The sequence below is a fragment of the Carya illinoinensis genome, chromosome 14, assembly GCF_018687715.1.
Source record: "Carya illinoinensis cultivar Pawnee chromosome 14, C.illinoinensisPawnee_v1, whole genome shotgun sequence".
NCBI classification, from domain to species: domain Eukaryota; kingdom Viridiplantae; phylum Streptophyta; class Magnoliopsida; order Fagales; family Juglandaceae; genus Carya; species Carya illinoinensis.
Window position 1 is genome coordinate 32,364,412 of NC_056765.1, and position 16,270 is coordinate 32,380,681.

Here is a 16,270-nt window from a genome sequence, read left to right on the forward strand (position 1 = left end):
ATGATGTTCTCTAGGGATGCTAGTAGTTATAACCTTTATTCCCCTATTACACACGATGGTGATGATTTTCTTCATCTTGCATGTCATCGATTGCATATTACATTAACTGACAGGGTTAGCAGTCAAGAACCTTCTTTTCATATAACCAAGATCGGTAGTGGTAAAGGCTCAATTTGGAGTAAGGATACAATAATGCTAAGCCCAAATCAATTCAAAGTTTGGCATGCATTCATTTACTAGGGTGCAAGTGCATGTGAGTTAAAGTAGGTCCAATTGTGAAGCTTGTGTGAGTGGCAAAAGTGAAGTTTGCTTAGTGTTTTAAATACATCTTATAGTCAAGTGGGAGTGATTTCAAGTATTGGTTCAAACCTCTTAACAGTTTTTAATGATGTCATCGACAATTTTTAATAATAATTTTGGTTCAAACCTCTTAACAATTTGATATCAAGGGCTTCCCCAATCCAACACATTGAGTCTAGATATGTTTGAAACTCATTCAGATATAAGACTTTTTAGAAAAATGTGCAGAATTGGAATTTGATTAATAGGAGAATTAAACAGTTAATATACATGAGAAATTCTCAATCTCTCAAAGAAAACAATCTATTATATAATAATATTTTTTGGCTCCGCTAATTAACTGATTACTCTAGTGCTTAAATGTGATAAATTGCAACAAACCAATTGAAAATTCGACTCCTAACTTCTAAACAAAATGGTTAACATTTTCTATTCCCAAAGAAACAATGCCAAAGCCAACACTCTAAAGGATTCATGTTGAATCGAATTTTCATTTTTCGTTATGCAGCACTTTCATGTTAAGTATTTTCCCACGTTTTGGCAACTGAAGGTTCCCTGATGATCACTTCCAAGCACATAATATTTAATCATATTTTTCATATAAAAAACAAATAGATGCATAAATGACTAAAGTGCATGATTTATAGAGATCTCAGTCTGATATGAAAGACAGTGATAGCATTAACGTACCATAAACATGACAATGAAGGAAAGCTCGGGTGGTTGACTGCATTCCCTTAATCAATATGAGATTTCATGATCACCTCGACATCGTCAATGGAATTAAGAGGTTTCAGGTACAAAATGGTGATAATATTCTATTCCCAAAATAAACAATGCCAAGCCATTACTCAAAAGGACTAAGCTTTAAAGGGGTACTCCGGATGAATCTAATCTTCATTTCTCGTCATACCGCATTTCCATGCTGAATAAAATTGACGATAGAAATCTAAATCTGATCCCAAACCAAGACCAGTATCGTCCGGACATACTAAATGTAACCCCCATTCTTTCACTTCTACAGGAGTTTGAGAAGAAATCTCTTTAATTGAAATCTTAATGAAGCTCTGATTATCCGAACTATTCGATTTCAGAGGAGTACGTGCATATGCCCAGCATACACTTGGCTCAACGAGAGAGAGACTGAATCCGGAATCAAAATGTTCTAAAGAACCATCATCTCTCTCACAACAAAAGCTACAAGTCACATGTGAAGTTTCCTTGAATAGCCGAGGAATTGAAGTAGCTTCAGGGGAATGGAATTGATGACAATCAAAAACTATAAAGATGGCACAATCTATCACCGACGTCGTATTACCATCCAACTCTATCTGTAAAGAGGAGCCAATACTTTTATTGTGGACCCACTCCGGGATTCTAGATCCCAACGACCACCCTTCTATAAACGGCTGTAAAACAATCCCCAAAAAGAGATGTTAATTGCTGCACAAATTAAGCTTGTTTTGTTTTCTATATTTACGTGTGTTCTTTTCTAAATTAAAGAAGAGAGAGAGATAGGGAGACTCACCGCAATGCCGAAATAAATTTGCATTTCTTCCATGTCATATTCCACAGGTGATCCAATATCATGATTGGTGGGATATGAGCTTTGTTTCGGCAAAAAACAGTCATTAATGAACATGGCTAAATGATCTCTTGATTTACGTGGCATCCTCTTTCGTCTTTGGATCTTTAAGGAACGGATGTTCTTGGGGATTAGATTGACAGGTGGCATTTGTGTTATAGCAGTTCCGTATGCCTCAAATTCCTTTAAGCATTCCAACCTACTCAGGTCTGGAAATTTTTCTAGTCTTGACCAACCAACCAAATGGAGACTTTCAAGAGATGCCAAACTACAAATAACACTCGGAAAAATTGAAATGTTATTGCAACCTCCTAAATATAATTCGCGAAGGCCTGAGAAACTCATAAACGATGATGGTAAGCAGAACTTGTCTAGAATTAGTAGTCTTGTAAGACATTTGTTTAAACCCAAAATTTTTAGTCGTTCGGGCACTTTGATGGATGGGCAGAACTTACACAAGCTTCTACAACCTAAAAAATTTATTTTCATGAGATTTGGGACTCCACTCAAATTTGGTATTTCAATCAAGTTCTCACAATAACTCAGATCTAATACCTTCAAATTGGGTAAAACCTGTTATAAACAAACAAGTTGTTATAAATTAGATAAAAGTATAAATATATTAAGTTATTTGGAAAATATATGAATGGAGATTATTAAGAAGATCAATACGTATTTATACGAGTGAAAAGCTTACCATCGATCCCTTCCATAGTTGTTTGATTCGGGTGCCAGACATATTTAATTCTTCTAGTCGTTTGAGCTTTTTGATGGATGGGTGGACCTTACACAAGCTTCTACAATCTGAAAAGTTTATTATCTCAAGATTTGGGGCTCCACTCAAATATGGTATTTCAATCAAGTTCTTACAGCCACTCAGATTTAAGTACTTCAAATTGTCTAAACCCTGTTATAAACAAACAAATAGTTATAAATTAGATAAAAATATGAATATATTAACTTATTTAGAAAAGATATGAAGGGAATTATTAAGAAAAATACGTATTTATAAGAGTGAGATACTTACCACCAACCCCTTCCATAGTTGTTTGATTCGGGTGCCAGACATTCTTAATTCTTGTTGTCGTTGGAGCACTTTGATGGATGGGTAGAACTTACACAAGCTTCTACAACCTGAAAAATCTATTTTCTCGAGATTTGGGGCTCCACTCAAATTTGGTATTTTAATCAAGTTCTTAGAAAACCTCAGATCTAATTCCTTCAAATTGGGTAAAACCTGTTATAAACAAACAAGTTGTTATAAATTAGATAAAAATATGAATATATTAACTTATTTGGAAAAGATATGAAGGGGATTATTAAGAAGAATGCGTATTTCTACAAATGAGAAACTTACCACCAACCCCTTCCATAGTTGTTTGATTCGGGTGCCAGACATTCTTAATTTTTGTAGTTGTTTGAGCACTTTGATGGATGGGTGGACCTTACACAAGCTTCTACAATATGAAAAGTCTATTTCCTCAATATTTGGGGCTCCACTCAAATTTGGTATTTCAATCAAGTTCTTAGAAAACCTCAAATCTAATTTCTTCAAATTGTCTAAACCCTGTTATAAACAAACAAGTAGTTATAAATTAGATAAAAATATGAATATATTAACTTATTTGAAAAAGATATGAAGGGGATTATTAAGAAGAATGCGTATTTCTACAAATGAGAAACTTACCACCAACCCCTTCCATAGTTGTTTGATTCGGGTGTGAGACATTATTAATTCTTGTAGTTGTTTGAGCACTTTGATGGATGGGTGGACCTTACACAAGTTTCTACAATATGAAAAGTCTATTATCTCGAGATTTGGAGCTTCACTCAAATCTGATATTTCAATCAAGTTCTCACAAGAATTCAGATCTAATTCCTTCAAATTGTCTAAACCCTGTTATAAACAAACAAGTAGTTATAAATTAGATAAAAATATGAATATATTAACTTATTTGAAAAAGATATGAAGGGGATTATTAAGAAGAATGCGTATTTCTACAAATGAGAAACCTTCCATAGTTGTTTACACAAGCTTCTACAATCTGAAAACTCTATTTTCTCGAGATTTGGAGCTCCACTCAAATATGGTATTTCAATCAAGTTCTCACAAAAATTCAGATTTAATTCCTTCAAATTGGGTAAAACCTGTTATAAACAAACAAGTTATAAATTAGATAAAAATATGAATATATTAACTTATTTGGAAAAGATATGACGGGGATTATTAAGAAGAATGCGTATTTCTACAAATGAGAAACTTACCACCAACCCCTTCCATAGTTGTTTACACAAGCTTATACAACCTGAAAAATTTATTTTCTCGAGATTTGGAGCTCCACTCAAATCTGGTATTTCAATCAAGTTCTCACAAGAATTCAGATCTAATTCCTTCAAATTGGGTAAAACCTGTTATAAACAAACAAGTTGTTATAAATTAGATAAAAATATGAATATATTAACTTATTTGGAAAAGATATGACGGAAATTATTAAGAAGAATGCGTATTTCTACAAATGAGAAACTTACCACCAACCCCTTCCATAGTTGTTTGATTTGGGTGTAAGACATTCTTAATTCTTGTAGTTGTTTGAGCACTTTGATGGATGGGTGGACCTTACACAAGCTTCTACAATATAAAAATTCTATTATCTCGAGATTTGGAGCTCCACTCAAATCTGGTATTTCAATCAAGTTCTCACAAAAATCCACATATAATTGTTTCAAATTGGGTAAAACCTGTTATAAACAAACAAGTTGTTATAAATTAGATAAAAATATGAATATATTAACTTATTTGGAAAAGATATGACGGAAATTATTAAGAAGAATGCGTATTTCTACAAATGAGAAACTTACCACCAACCCCTTCCATAGTTGTTTGATTCGGGTGCAAGACATTTTTAATTTTTGTAGTTGTTTGAGCACTTTGATAGATGGGTGGACCTTACACAAGCTTCTACAATATGAAAAGTCTATTTCCTCAATATTTGGGGCTCCACTCAAATCTGGTATTTCAATCAAGTTCTCACAAAAATTCAGATATAATTGCTTCAAATTGGGTAAAACCTGTTATAAACAAACAAGTTGTTATAAATTAGATAAAAATATGAATATATTAACTTATTTGGAAAATATATGAAGGGGATTATTAAGAAGAATGCGTATTTCTACAAATGAGAAACTTACCACCAACCCCTTCCATAGTTGTTTGATTCGGGTGTGAGACATTCTTAATTCTTGTAGTTGTTTGAGCACTTTGATGGATGGGTGGACCTTACACAAGCTTCTACAACCTGAAAAATTTATTTTCTCGAGATTTGGGGCTTCACTCAAATCTGGTATTTCAATCAAGTTCTCACAAGAATTCAGATCTAATTCCTTCAAATTGGGTAAAACCTGTTATAAACAAACAAGTTGTTATAAATTAGATAAAAATATGAATATATTAACTTATTTGGAAAAGATATGAAGGGGATTATTAAGAAGAATGCGTATTTCTACAAATGAGAAACTTACCACCAACCCCTTCCATAGTTGTTTACACAAGCTTCTACAATATGAAAAATTTATTTTCTCGAGATTTGGAGCTCCACTCAAATCTGGTATTTCAATCAAGTTCTCACAAGAATTCAGATCTAATTCCTTCAAATTGGGTAAAACCTGTTATAAACAAACAAGTTGTTATAAATTAGATAAAAATATGAATATATTAACTTATTTGGAAAAGATATGACGGAAATTATTAAGAAGAATGCGTATTTCTACAAATGAGAAACTTACAACCAACCCCTTCCATAGTTGTTTGATTCGGGTGTGAGACATTCTTGATTCTTGTAGTTGTTTGAGCACTTTGATGGATGGGTGGACCTTACACAAGCTTCTACAATATACAAATTTTATTATCTCGAGATTTGGAGCTCCACTCAAATCTGGTATTTCAATCAAGTTCACACAAGAACTCAGATCTAATTCCTTCAAATTGGGTAAAACCTGTTATAAATAAACAAGTTATAAATTAGATAAAAATATGAATATATTAACTTATTTGGAAAAGATATGAAGGGGATTATTAAGAAGAATGCGTATTTCTACAAATGAAAAACTTACCACCAACCATTTTCATAGTTGTTTGATTCGGGTGCCAGACATTCTTAATTCTTGTAGTTGTTTGAGCACTTTGATAGATGGGTGGATCTCAGACAATTTTTTACATTCTGAAAAGTCTATTTTCTCAAGTTTTGGGACTTTTGTCAAATTTGACATTTCAATCAAGTTCTCACAATTTCTAAGATTTAATTCTTTCTAATTGGGTAAAACTTATTATAAACAAAACAAATAGTTATAAATTAGATTAAAATAAGAATATATTAACTTATTTAGAAAAAGACAGAAAGAGAGATTATTAAGATGAATGCGTATTTATATGAGCAAAAAACTTACCAACGACCCCGTCCATAGTTGTTCGATGCAGCTATCAGACATATTTAATACAATAAGATTTTTTGGTTGGAAACTCCGCGGCCAGGATTTCAAAGGATATCCATACCATTTTAGGAACTGCAACTTATCGCTTGGCATGTATTCTAAAGGATTTCCAGACCCTTTTATATATCCAAAAGCACAGATATAAAGTAATCTCAAATTTATCATCTTTGAGAATGCTTCGGCATTAGTTATATCGGTACGATTTGTTCCAAGAATACTATCACAACTGAGGGCCATGCCTTCAATTGCATCAGTTCCCTAGTAACCAAGAAGAATGGATTAGCAAGAATTAGGATGAAAATATACCTTTTTATATTAATCTCTACACTAATCAACTTACAGTATCATTATTCAGTACGTGAACGACATCTTCACGATGAAACAGCCTACTACGTCGTCCAGGTTCTTGACGACATTCGCGGCGAACTATTTGCCGACCCATTTCTTTTAGCAAATCATGCATGGTCAACCTTTCTTTAAAGTATACGTCATCTTTGCTTACGAGTGACTTATCGATGAGAACCTGAATGACGTCGGCCGAATATATTTTCTTAAAATCTATCCATCGATCAGAAAAACATGCCAGATCCAAAAACAATATTTTCTGCGGTTCCTCCAGCCCATCAAAACTTATTTTAAGAATATCAAAAATTTCAGGTTTAGGATTCGCTTTCAAGTTATCCCTAGCACCTTTCCAGAAATCTATTGTTCTCCCAAATAAGAAGCAACCCAAAACTTTAAGAGCTAAAGGAAGGCCTCCAGCATAATTCACAAAATCCATAGATAGATCCTTGTAATCCTCTGGAGGATGGGTTTCGTCGAAGGCTGACAAACTAAAGAGCTCCAAAGCATCGGTGGTATGAAGCGGCTCAACCTTATATCTATTCACTTTATTTCTTTCCAACAGATGACTATCTCTGCATGTCATAATTACCCTACTCCCTGGACCAAACCAATTATGATCCCCTGCTAATGCCGTCAGTTGCTTTTCACAATCCACATCATCAAGAATGATAAGAACCTTTTTATTCCGCAACCTGGTGCTCATCAACATGAGTCCATCGCGATGATCCCATACATGTATTTCTTGTTGCATGATCTTAGAAAGAAGTTTTTTTTGTAAAGAAGCTAGATCAGGAGCAGTAGTAGATCTTTCTCTAGTACAAGAAATAAAGCCGCTTCCTTTGAATTGACAATAAAATCTATAATAAATTATTTCCGCCAGCGTTGTTTTACCAACGCCACCCATCCCATGAATTCCTAAGAAGCGAACGTCATTCGATTCCATATGCAATAAGGTCAAAATTTCCCCTACACGGGAGTCTATTCCAACAATTTTCTGGTTTTCATGAATTAGAATATTTGGCATTGTATAATTGTAGAGTATCATTTCACTGATTTGTTGTATAATTGTTGACTCGTACCTGTAATTTGATAAAACAATTAATATAGACGAAAGCTGAATAGGCACGAACGGACAAACAAAAAAAAACTCTTTTAACTTATAATTAGAATATTTAGCATCGTTTTGTAGAAAAATTATAAATGTCATGAGTAGCTAGATAGATAGTCGTTAATAACAACACTAACACTAACAATAACCGCAAAAGTACTAGCTAGTCGTTACCTGTCCCCATTTATGTGCTCTCCCTTAATATAACCGACTTTTGTGAAAGCATTTCTCCAAGTATTACTCTCTTCGATGTCTACCATGGGATCTTTTTCATGTGCGGCGAAAGCTTCTGCAAAAGTCCCTCTTTGTTTTCTTACATGGGAAGGATCCACATGGTAGAAAATAGGAATAATTGTGAGATTCTTCTTTTCCTCCCATTCAACGATCTCGGCAAGTTCCCTGAGGCACCATTTCGAAAAAGCATAATTTTTTGAAAAAATGACAATGGCGTATCGGGATTCTTGAATTGCTTGCATAAGCTCTTGAGAAATGTATGTTCCTCGCTCGAGTGATTCGTCATCCCTAAAGACGAGAATACCTTTCCCTTTTAAATAGGAATATAGATGATCCGTAAAACTTCTGCGAGTGTCTTCGCCACAGAAACTAAGGAAAACATCATGTTTCCATCGAGCCGTCGAGGAAGAAGGTAAGGAAGAGGTTTCATTTTCTTCCGAACAAGATGAATTGTCTCTTTTTCTTTTCTTAGTATTCTCGGAATTAGTAGATGAAGAGGGTCTTTGAGTGGCCATGAATGCAGTGCGAGAGATTTAGAAGCTTAATTGTGGAAGGTGGGAATATTGGTAATTTGCGGGCTTAGACAATGAGAAGAACAATGAAGATATCCTGAGTTGATCTGTATCATCATGTATATATAGAAGCTAGGTCGACCTGAGCAGGAAAGTTCCAGGAAGATGCAGCGGTTGTGAAATGCATTATTGATTACAAGCGCGTATGTACGTAATTTCGGGCTTCCACCTACTTTTGAACTTTTTGACTAAAACACGAATAATCATGGAGAGGAAGATTAAAATCAAATGTAATTTCTTTGAATGATACGAGAAGGTTCGATAACTCTTCCTGCATTTGATTAAAATGCGTACTTTGGGCCTATGAATACATACGAAGGTTTTTCGCAACTTCCCGCAATTCATTGAAAGCCCATATTGACTGACTCGGCTACATTTTTCAAAGGAAGAAGAAATTTAGCTACTTAATTTTTTTGATTGACTAACCAACTTTCTTACCAACTTGTCGACCTTCCTATGTGACTATGTCTTTTTACGGAGAGAAAACTTCCTGCCGACACTTTCTAAATCTATTTTATTTTCTTTCTCAAAAAAAAAAAAAAACTTGCGTTTTAAATAATGCAGTTGTTTTTAAAGTCTCTTGCCTATTTAAAATATGGACAATGCTAGGAAACTATTAAATGTACTCACAAATTTACATATTAGTACAAATGAGTTTTTTTTATTTACTTTTAATCATTTTTTAAGCATCCTTAATCATTAAAAAAAATAAAAAAAATAAAAAATCACTAATAGTCATTTGCTTAAATATTAAGAAAAATAAAAAATAAAATAAAATAAAAATAAATGAGTGTGCACATTTAGTATACATATTTAGTAATCATACTATTATTTTCTTAAAAATATTATCACATATCTTTGGAGTACATGAAAAACTCTACATAACAATTTTATAAATTAAATAAATATGAAATCTATATAAAAAAAAAATTAATTCTTTAAAAGTAGATCTTTTTTTTTTTTAAAATTATTCGACGTTTACATACTCTACAATTTTATGCATGCTCTGAGATTATGTAACAATATTCTATTAATTAACTAGTACTACTTATTTCAAGAGTACCACAAAATATATATTTTGTTTCAATTTTTGATTTTGGTATATTTTTGTTTTATGAATATAAGATTTATAATCTTGTGGAAAAACAATACCAATAGGAAAGAATAGATAAAAGTTTAGTTAGATTTAGCGCTCAATTACAAGAGTTCATGTATTGAAATTGGATTTAGGTCATAATTGCGTTAGGATTAGGGTCTAAAGGAAAAACTTGACCAAATAAAATCCAAGAATATTATCCAATGCAACCACAATTAGAACAACACTGAAGATGTCCTGGGGTGATCTGTATGTATATATAGAAGCTAGCCAAGGAGTACTAGTACTACTGGTCGACCTGAGCAGGAAAGTTCCAGGAAGATGCAGCATCAACTTTCTGTTATGGAATGCATTGATTACAATTGCGTATGTACGTAATTTCCAGTTGGGCTTCCACCCACTTTGGAACTTTTTGACTATAACACAAATAAACATGGACATTGTTATAAAACCCAATTCAAGTATGGATTATATATGTTAGTAGTACAAGGATAATTATTAAAGTAGATTTTCAACGTAAAAACAGTGTGATCAACGTCCATATTTATCAAGTCTAATCACAAGTCTCCGTTGATCGTTCCCCTTAATTTCTTAGTCATGATCCAGAGGAAGATTAAAATCAAAAGTGTAAAAGAAGTAATTTCTTTGAATGACACCGTAAGGTTCTATCAACTCTTCCTGCAGTTTGTTAAAACGCATTCTATGGGCTATGAATGCATACGAATGTTTTGTGCAACTTCCTGCAATTCATTAAAAGCTCCTGTTGACTGATTTGGCTGCATTTTCTAGAGGAAGAAGAAATTCATTGCACATAGTAGCTACTCACCGACCTTTTGGACCTGCCTATGTTTTTACGAATAGAAAACTTCCTGCCGACACTTTCTAAATCTACTTTTTTCTTTTTAAAAAAATAAACCTGCATTTTTAATAATGCAGTTCCTTTTAAATTAAGTCGTCTCTTGCCTATTTCAAATATCGACAATACTATAGAGTGATTACTAAATATGTATGCTCACTAAATATACAAATTAATATAAATAAGTTTTTTATTTTTTTAATTATTTTTTAAACATCTTTAACTATTAAGAAAAAAAAAAATAAGTGGACACATTTGGTTGGCATATTTGTTAATCATACTATAATTTTCTTAAAATATTATCACTTATCTTTTACGTATGTGAAAAATTATACATAACAATTTTTTAAATTAAGTAAATACGGAATTTATATAAAAAAAATTAATATTTTAAAAGTAGATCTTACTTAAAAAAAGAAAAAAAATTATCGACGCTTATATACTCCACAACTGCATCTATCGTTACTTTTTAGGATAAGACCACGTTATGCATACCATGCGATTATGTAACAATATTCTATTAAACTACTTATTACAAGAGTACTACAAAATATATATTTTGTTTCAATTTTTTATTTTGGTATATTTTTGTTTTATGCTATATTATAAGAGTTATAATTTTGTGGAAAAACAATACCAATAAGAAAGAATAGATCAAGTTTAGTTATAGATTTAGCGCTGAATTATAAGAGTTCATGCATTGAAATTAGGCTTAGGTCATAATTGCAACCACAAATAAGTCTGGATATATTCATTCTATTAACCTTATTAATAATGAAATCATTCGTACAAATTAGCAGGAGAGTCTTTTCTCTTGGTCAGCTTAGACAGCATATTTCCAGGGTTGCTTGGGTTCCACCCACTTTAGAACTTTTTGACTAAAACAGGAATAATGAAGATATTCTTATCTGTAAAGAATATGCGACAGCATATTTGCCGGGTGGCTTCCACCCACTTTAAAACTTTTTGACTAAAAATACTAATAATGAAGATATTCTTATCTGTAAAGAATATGAGAAAGATAATCCTACCGATCGAGGATCTATATTTTTCGATAATTTTTTTAAATAAAGTTATTTTTTAATTAATAATTAAAAAAATAATTTTTAATAATATTGTGAATTTTTTAAAAATATTTGAAGATATAAAAAATAATTAAAAAAATATAAAAAAAGATCAATTGATCTTGTCAGGATCACCATTCCGCCTTCAAGGGAATCAGGAATAATCATGCCATACAACTAATACTGTTAAATTAGATTTTCAACGTAAAAACTGAGTGCGAGTACCTTCAACGTCTATATTTATCCAAGTCTAATCACAAGTCGCTCATTCATGTTCTCCTTAATTTCCTAGTCATGATCCAAAAAAAGATCAATGCGTAAAAGAAATAATTTCCTGAATGACACGATAAGAGGGTGTTTTCTATGCAATTCCAAATAATGATGGTACCAATACGTGGGAAAAGGATCAAAACTATTCTATTTTCTATCCATTGTTTTGGACGTCATGTCCCACCACCATCAATGCAACCATTCATATGTACTATATAAAGAGAATTCGGCGTAATTGACTTAGAAACATTCTAATACTTAATTCAGTATCACACAAGTAATTCAAAATTTAAAAATAGATCACTTTCAAGGAATACCCAGTTTATATAGATTTCTAGTTTAAATCAGATTTGCACTGTATTGAATCACCCCCATGATGCTTATCTTGTACAGTGTTTACTGGGGGAAGGTTCAGCATGCGCAGCTCCGCTTTAGTAACTTGTTGACTACTGCATCTGAATTTAATGATCATTTTACTGCCCTACATCTTTAGTCCTACAAGAGCTGAGAAGAACAGAAATGAAGAGACCTGAGCTGGAAAGTTCCAAGTAGATCATGCAACAATGTCATGATCTGTCCAGTCAAAATTGTCAGGCCATCAAAAGTCTGTATTATTGTAGTCACCAAAAGTCTGAATTCCAATTTCCACATGCAACCACTCTGAAATTGACTCCCTCTGTGATTAGCGCTTGGAAGCCACCTGGTAATTACGTACGTACGTACGCGCTACGCGATTTTGGTGGTGATGGGGACGTGGACAAATATATTTTTATTGAAGCATACACCAAGGATGCGGACGAGGAAAAATATCTGTAATTAACAATCAATGACAAACGTACGCATGCTTTCCTAATTGACTCCCATATCCAATATAATGGGCTTGCTCACAACTAGGGCCAGTTGCCCTATTCATATTGGGCATTGGCCCACGGCCCAATCTGAAATTTAGATTGGCCCACTCCTGTTTAAAAATATTAATGTAAAAAAATAATGTAAAGTTAAAAAACTAAAATTTAAATACAATGACTACATCAAACTACAAATCGCAAGTAATAAAATTAAATTTAAAACTATAAATCACAATAAATTTAAATTTACAGCATCAACATATTAATATGAAATAGCCACAATGACACAATCTACTGCATTAGTTTTAAGTCTTGACAGTCTATACTTCATGCATTTGAGTCGATGGCTCGATAGTGATTTCTAATTTTCCTACATGAATTTTTATTGATCAGATGCATTATCTTTTTCTTTTTCTTATAATAGGTAGTATAATAATGCACTATAGAATTAGGTACTGTACTATCATGACAACAAAGTGAAAAAGAAAAAGAAATAAAATCTTAATATTACAAATAGTAATCATGACCTCACCTCCACATCTAACTGTGACGAGTTTTACATTATGGTAATCATGGTATTGAGTTTCTCACCAATAAAGGAGCCATCCCATGATGTGTCCGTCTAAGTAGTCAGTCACCCACAATTAGTCTAGGCAATTTTTTGTCCTCAGATCTTATTACTATTCATAAAATTCACATCTCATCTCACTTCCCAAACATCTTCTAAACCGATATATGTGACTGCATTTTCCTCTACCCAAGTTCTAGAATTTGGGTAAAGGATAATTAATGATAAAAAAAAAAAGAATAAATAAGTGAATCTAAACAGAAACCATTTAAAACAATATTTCACAAGTAATAGCACTCATTAATTCCTTGTCTTCCACAATGTAAATGGTAAATTACTCATTAAGTGGTTTCACTTGAGCACCATGGTTTGTTTTTACGGGAACAGAGATTCTCAGTTAGTTGCAACTCTTCTTTCTTTGCAGCTCCTACGTTTTCCACTAATTTACCTTCATTGAGGATATAGAGGTTGGCAACTACTATGCATCCCATTCCTCTGCAATAACTTTTAGATTCATCAAATCTCAATTCAGCCACCTTAACCTACAGGTACATGTTGGAGGGCATTTTCTTAATAAACTCTCTCAGATGTAAATAATAAAAAATAACAGAGCATTGTACCTTGACTATAAGGTGTTGTTTGGTCTTCCTACTGTACTGATGTTGTGAATAAAAAATAACTCCCACAGCAGATATAATCGGCAAATGCAAATCACCACAGCCAACTTGCCTAGCTCACACGGCTATAAAGAGCTTCCAATACTTAGATTACAACCAATGCATAATCAGAGGGCAGCTCACAATATCTATGTATTAAATGTACCTAGCAATCACCAGCTTCTAGCATGCACAACAAACTTCAAAATGGCTTGAGAAAATAAAATGAATCGACATTTCATTGAACATGGAACTTGGCGTTTACCCTCTGCGGAGATTTTTTTTGAAGGAATGCAATAAAAAGGTTGTCTTGAAAATCTATTTAGAAACTATTGGCTATAAGATCTGTCCCATTTTGCTTCCTTCTCAATCACTGTCTTGCTATAGGAGATTTTGCTGAAAAAATTTGGCTTATTTGTTCTATTGTTCTTGGAATTCCTTGGATAGAAGGTAGTTCTTGGAATCAGAGGGTGGAGTGCTGGTATAGGCGGGCAAAAAATTCTAATCGCCCGGGTCAATTGCTGGGTCTTCTTCCGACTATCATTACTTGGCGTCTATGGAGACGTCGCTGTAAAGCCAGAATGGAAGGCTTGATGGAATCAGTCCAACAGGTTTGGTGTTCTATTAAATATTGGGTCTCTTGGATCGGGTTAAAGCTTAAGGATGTCAACTTGCTCTCTCGACGTGACGAAGGTGTTTTACATTGCTTTAATATGCCTTTAAATGTTACGCGAAAAGAGTTTATTATTCCAGTCAAGTTGAAGCTCCCTAAGCCAGGTTGGGTCAAATTGAATGTTGATGGCTCTTCTCTAGGCAATCCAGGCCCGTCGGGTGCAAGAGGCATCATTCGCGATGATAACGGTAATTTTCTTTGCGGGTTTGCAGCTGCCACTGGGCATAACTCCAACAACTATGCTGAACTGATGGGTTTACTCCATGGGCTTCGTCATATTGGCCTGTTGGGTGTTTCATCTGTGGAAATCGAACTTGACTCCATGCTTGTGCTTAACTGGTTGAGGACTCAGAGATGTGGCCTGTGGTACATGGAAGATTATTGGGATGAGATTCAGAGTCGTCTCGCAGGGCTTAATGTTTCTCTTGTTCACTGCTATAGAGAATGTAATTCGGTTGCGGATGGGCTTGCTAAACTGGGTGCTAAGGGCCATACCCTCTCATGGTTTTCTTTATCTGATCTACCTGCTTACATAAGAGGCAATATTCGGCTGGACAAAGGGGGTCTTCCCTACATTCGGAAAATTCGAAGACGATGTTAATATATCTCGGTTGATGGCTTTATCTTCAGGTATGTCCTTTTCTTTACACTCATTTTTTCCTATTCTTACTTTTTGTCTGTGCAGGTTGTTTCTTGCAGGTTGTGGTTCTGCGTCTTTTTTTTTTTTTTATGTTTTTTGTGCACTTATGATCACATTATTTTTAGTCAAAATCAATGAGTTGTAGCAACAAAATCTATGGGTATAAAAAATATAAATAAATAAACACAAGTAAAAGAGGGTGTTTTCTATGCAATTCCAAATAATGATGGTACCAATACGTGGGAAAAGGATCAAAACTATTGTATTTTCTATCCATTGTTTTGGACGTCATGTCCCACTACCATCAATGCAACCATTCATATGTACTATATAAAGAGAATTCGGCGTAATTTACTTAGAAACATTCTAATACTTAATTCAGTATCACACAAGTAATTCAAAATTTAAAAATAGATCACTTTCAAGGAATACCCAGTTTATATAGATTTCTAGTTTAAATCAGATTTGCACTGTATTGAATCACCCCCATGATGCTTATCTTGTACAGTGTTTACTGGGGGAAGGTTCAGCATGCGCAGCTCCGCTTTAGTAACTTGTTGACTACTGCATCTGAATTTAATGATCATTTTACTGCCCTACATCTTTAGTCCTACAAGAGCTGAGAAGAACAGAAATGAAGAGACCTGAGCTGGAAAGTTCCAAGTAGATCATGCAACAATGTCATGATCTGTCCAGTCAAAATTGTCAGGCCATCAAAAGTCTGTATTATTGTAGTCACCAAAAGTCTGAATTCCAATTTCCACATGCAACCACTCTGAAATTGACTCCCTCTGTGATTAGCGCTTGGAAGCCACCTGGTAATTACGTACGTACGTACGCGCTACGCGATTTTGGTGGTGATGGGGACGTGGACAAATATATTTTTATTGAAGCATACACCAAGGATGCGGACGAGGAAAAATATCTGTAATTAACAATCAATGACAAACGTACGCATGCTTTCCTA

General features: G+C 33.7%; 1 protein-coding gene across 25 annotated transcripts; it reads right to left on the reverse strand.

The window, feature by feature from the left end:
• Positions 1-916: 916 nt before the first annotated feature.
• LOC122294414 (disease resistance protein RPP4-like) lies at positions 917-8,688 on the reverse strand. 25 transcript variants are annotated; one of them, XM_043103123.1, is made up of 16 exons: positions 8,001-8,686; positions 6,714-7,797; positions 6,329-6,631; positions 5,672-5,878; positions 5,405-5,407; positions 5,075-5,284; positions 4,745-4,954; positions 4,415-4,624; positions 4,151-4,294; positions 3,899-4,033; positions 3,573-3,782; positions 3,243-3,452; positions 2,913-3,122; positions 2,583-2,792; positions 1,829-2,458; positions 917-1,709 (listed from the first exon to the last, which is right to left on the reverse strand). In XM_043103123.1, the coding sequence occupies exons 1-16, from the start codon at positions 8,573-8,575 to the stop codon at positions 1,191-1,193; spliced, it is 5,070 nt and encodes a 1,689-aa protein (XP_042959057.1). In that variant the 5' UTR covers positions 8,576-8,686; the 3' UTR covers positions 917-1,190. The 25 variants fall into 25 exon arrangements, with proteins under 25 accessions (XP_042959057.1, XP_042959056.1, XP_042959063.1 ...); XM_043103122.1 differs by having other exon boundaries at positions 5,405-5,548; positions 5,669-5,878; XM_043103129.1 differs by lacking the exon at positions 5,075-5,284 and having other exon boundaries at positions 5,405-5,548; positions 5,669-5,878; positions 8,001-8,688.
• Between the last annotated feature and the right edge of the window lie 7,582 nt (positions 8,689-16,270).

Coding starts and splice junctions, on each gene's coding strand:
- LOC122294414 (XM_043103122.1), bottom strand. CDS start 8,575: ATGGCCACTCAAAGACCCTCTTCATCTACTAATTCCGAGAATACTAAG. Junction 4,955..5,074: donor AACTATGGAAGGGGTTGGTG/GTAAGTTTCTCA, acceptor TGTTTATAACAG/GTTTTACCCAATTTGAAGCA. Junction 3,783..3,898: donor TGTGTAAACAACTATGGAAG/GTTTCTCATTTG, acceptor TGTTTATAACAG/GGTTTAGACAATTTGAAGGA.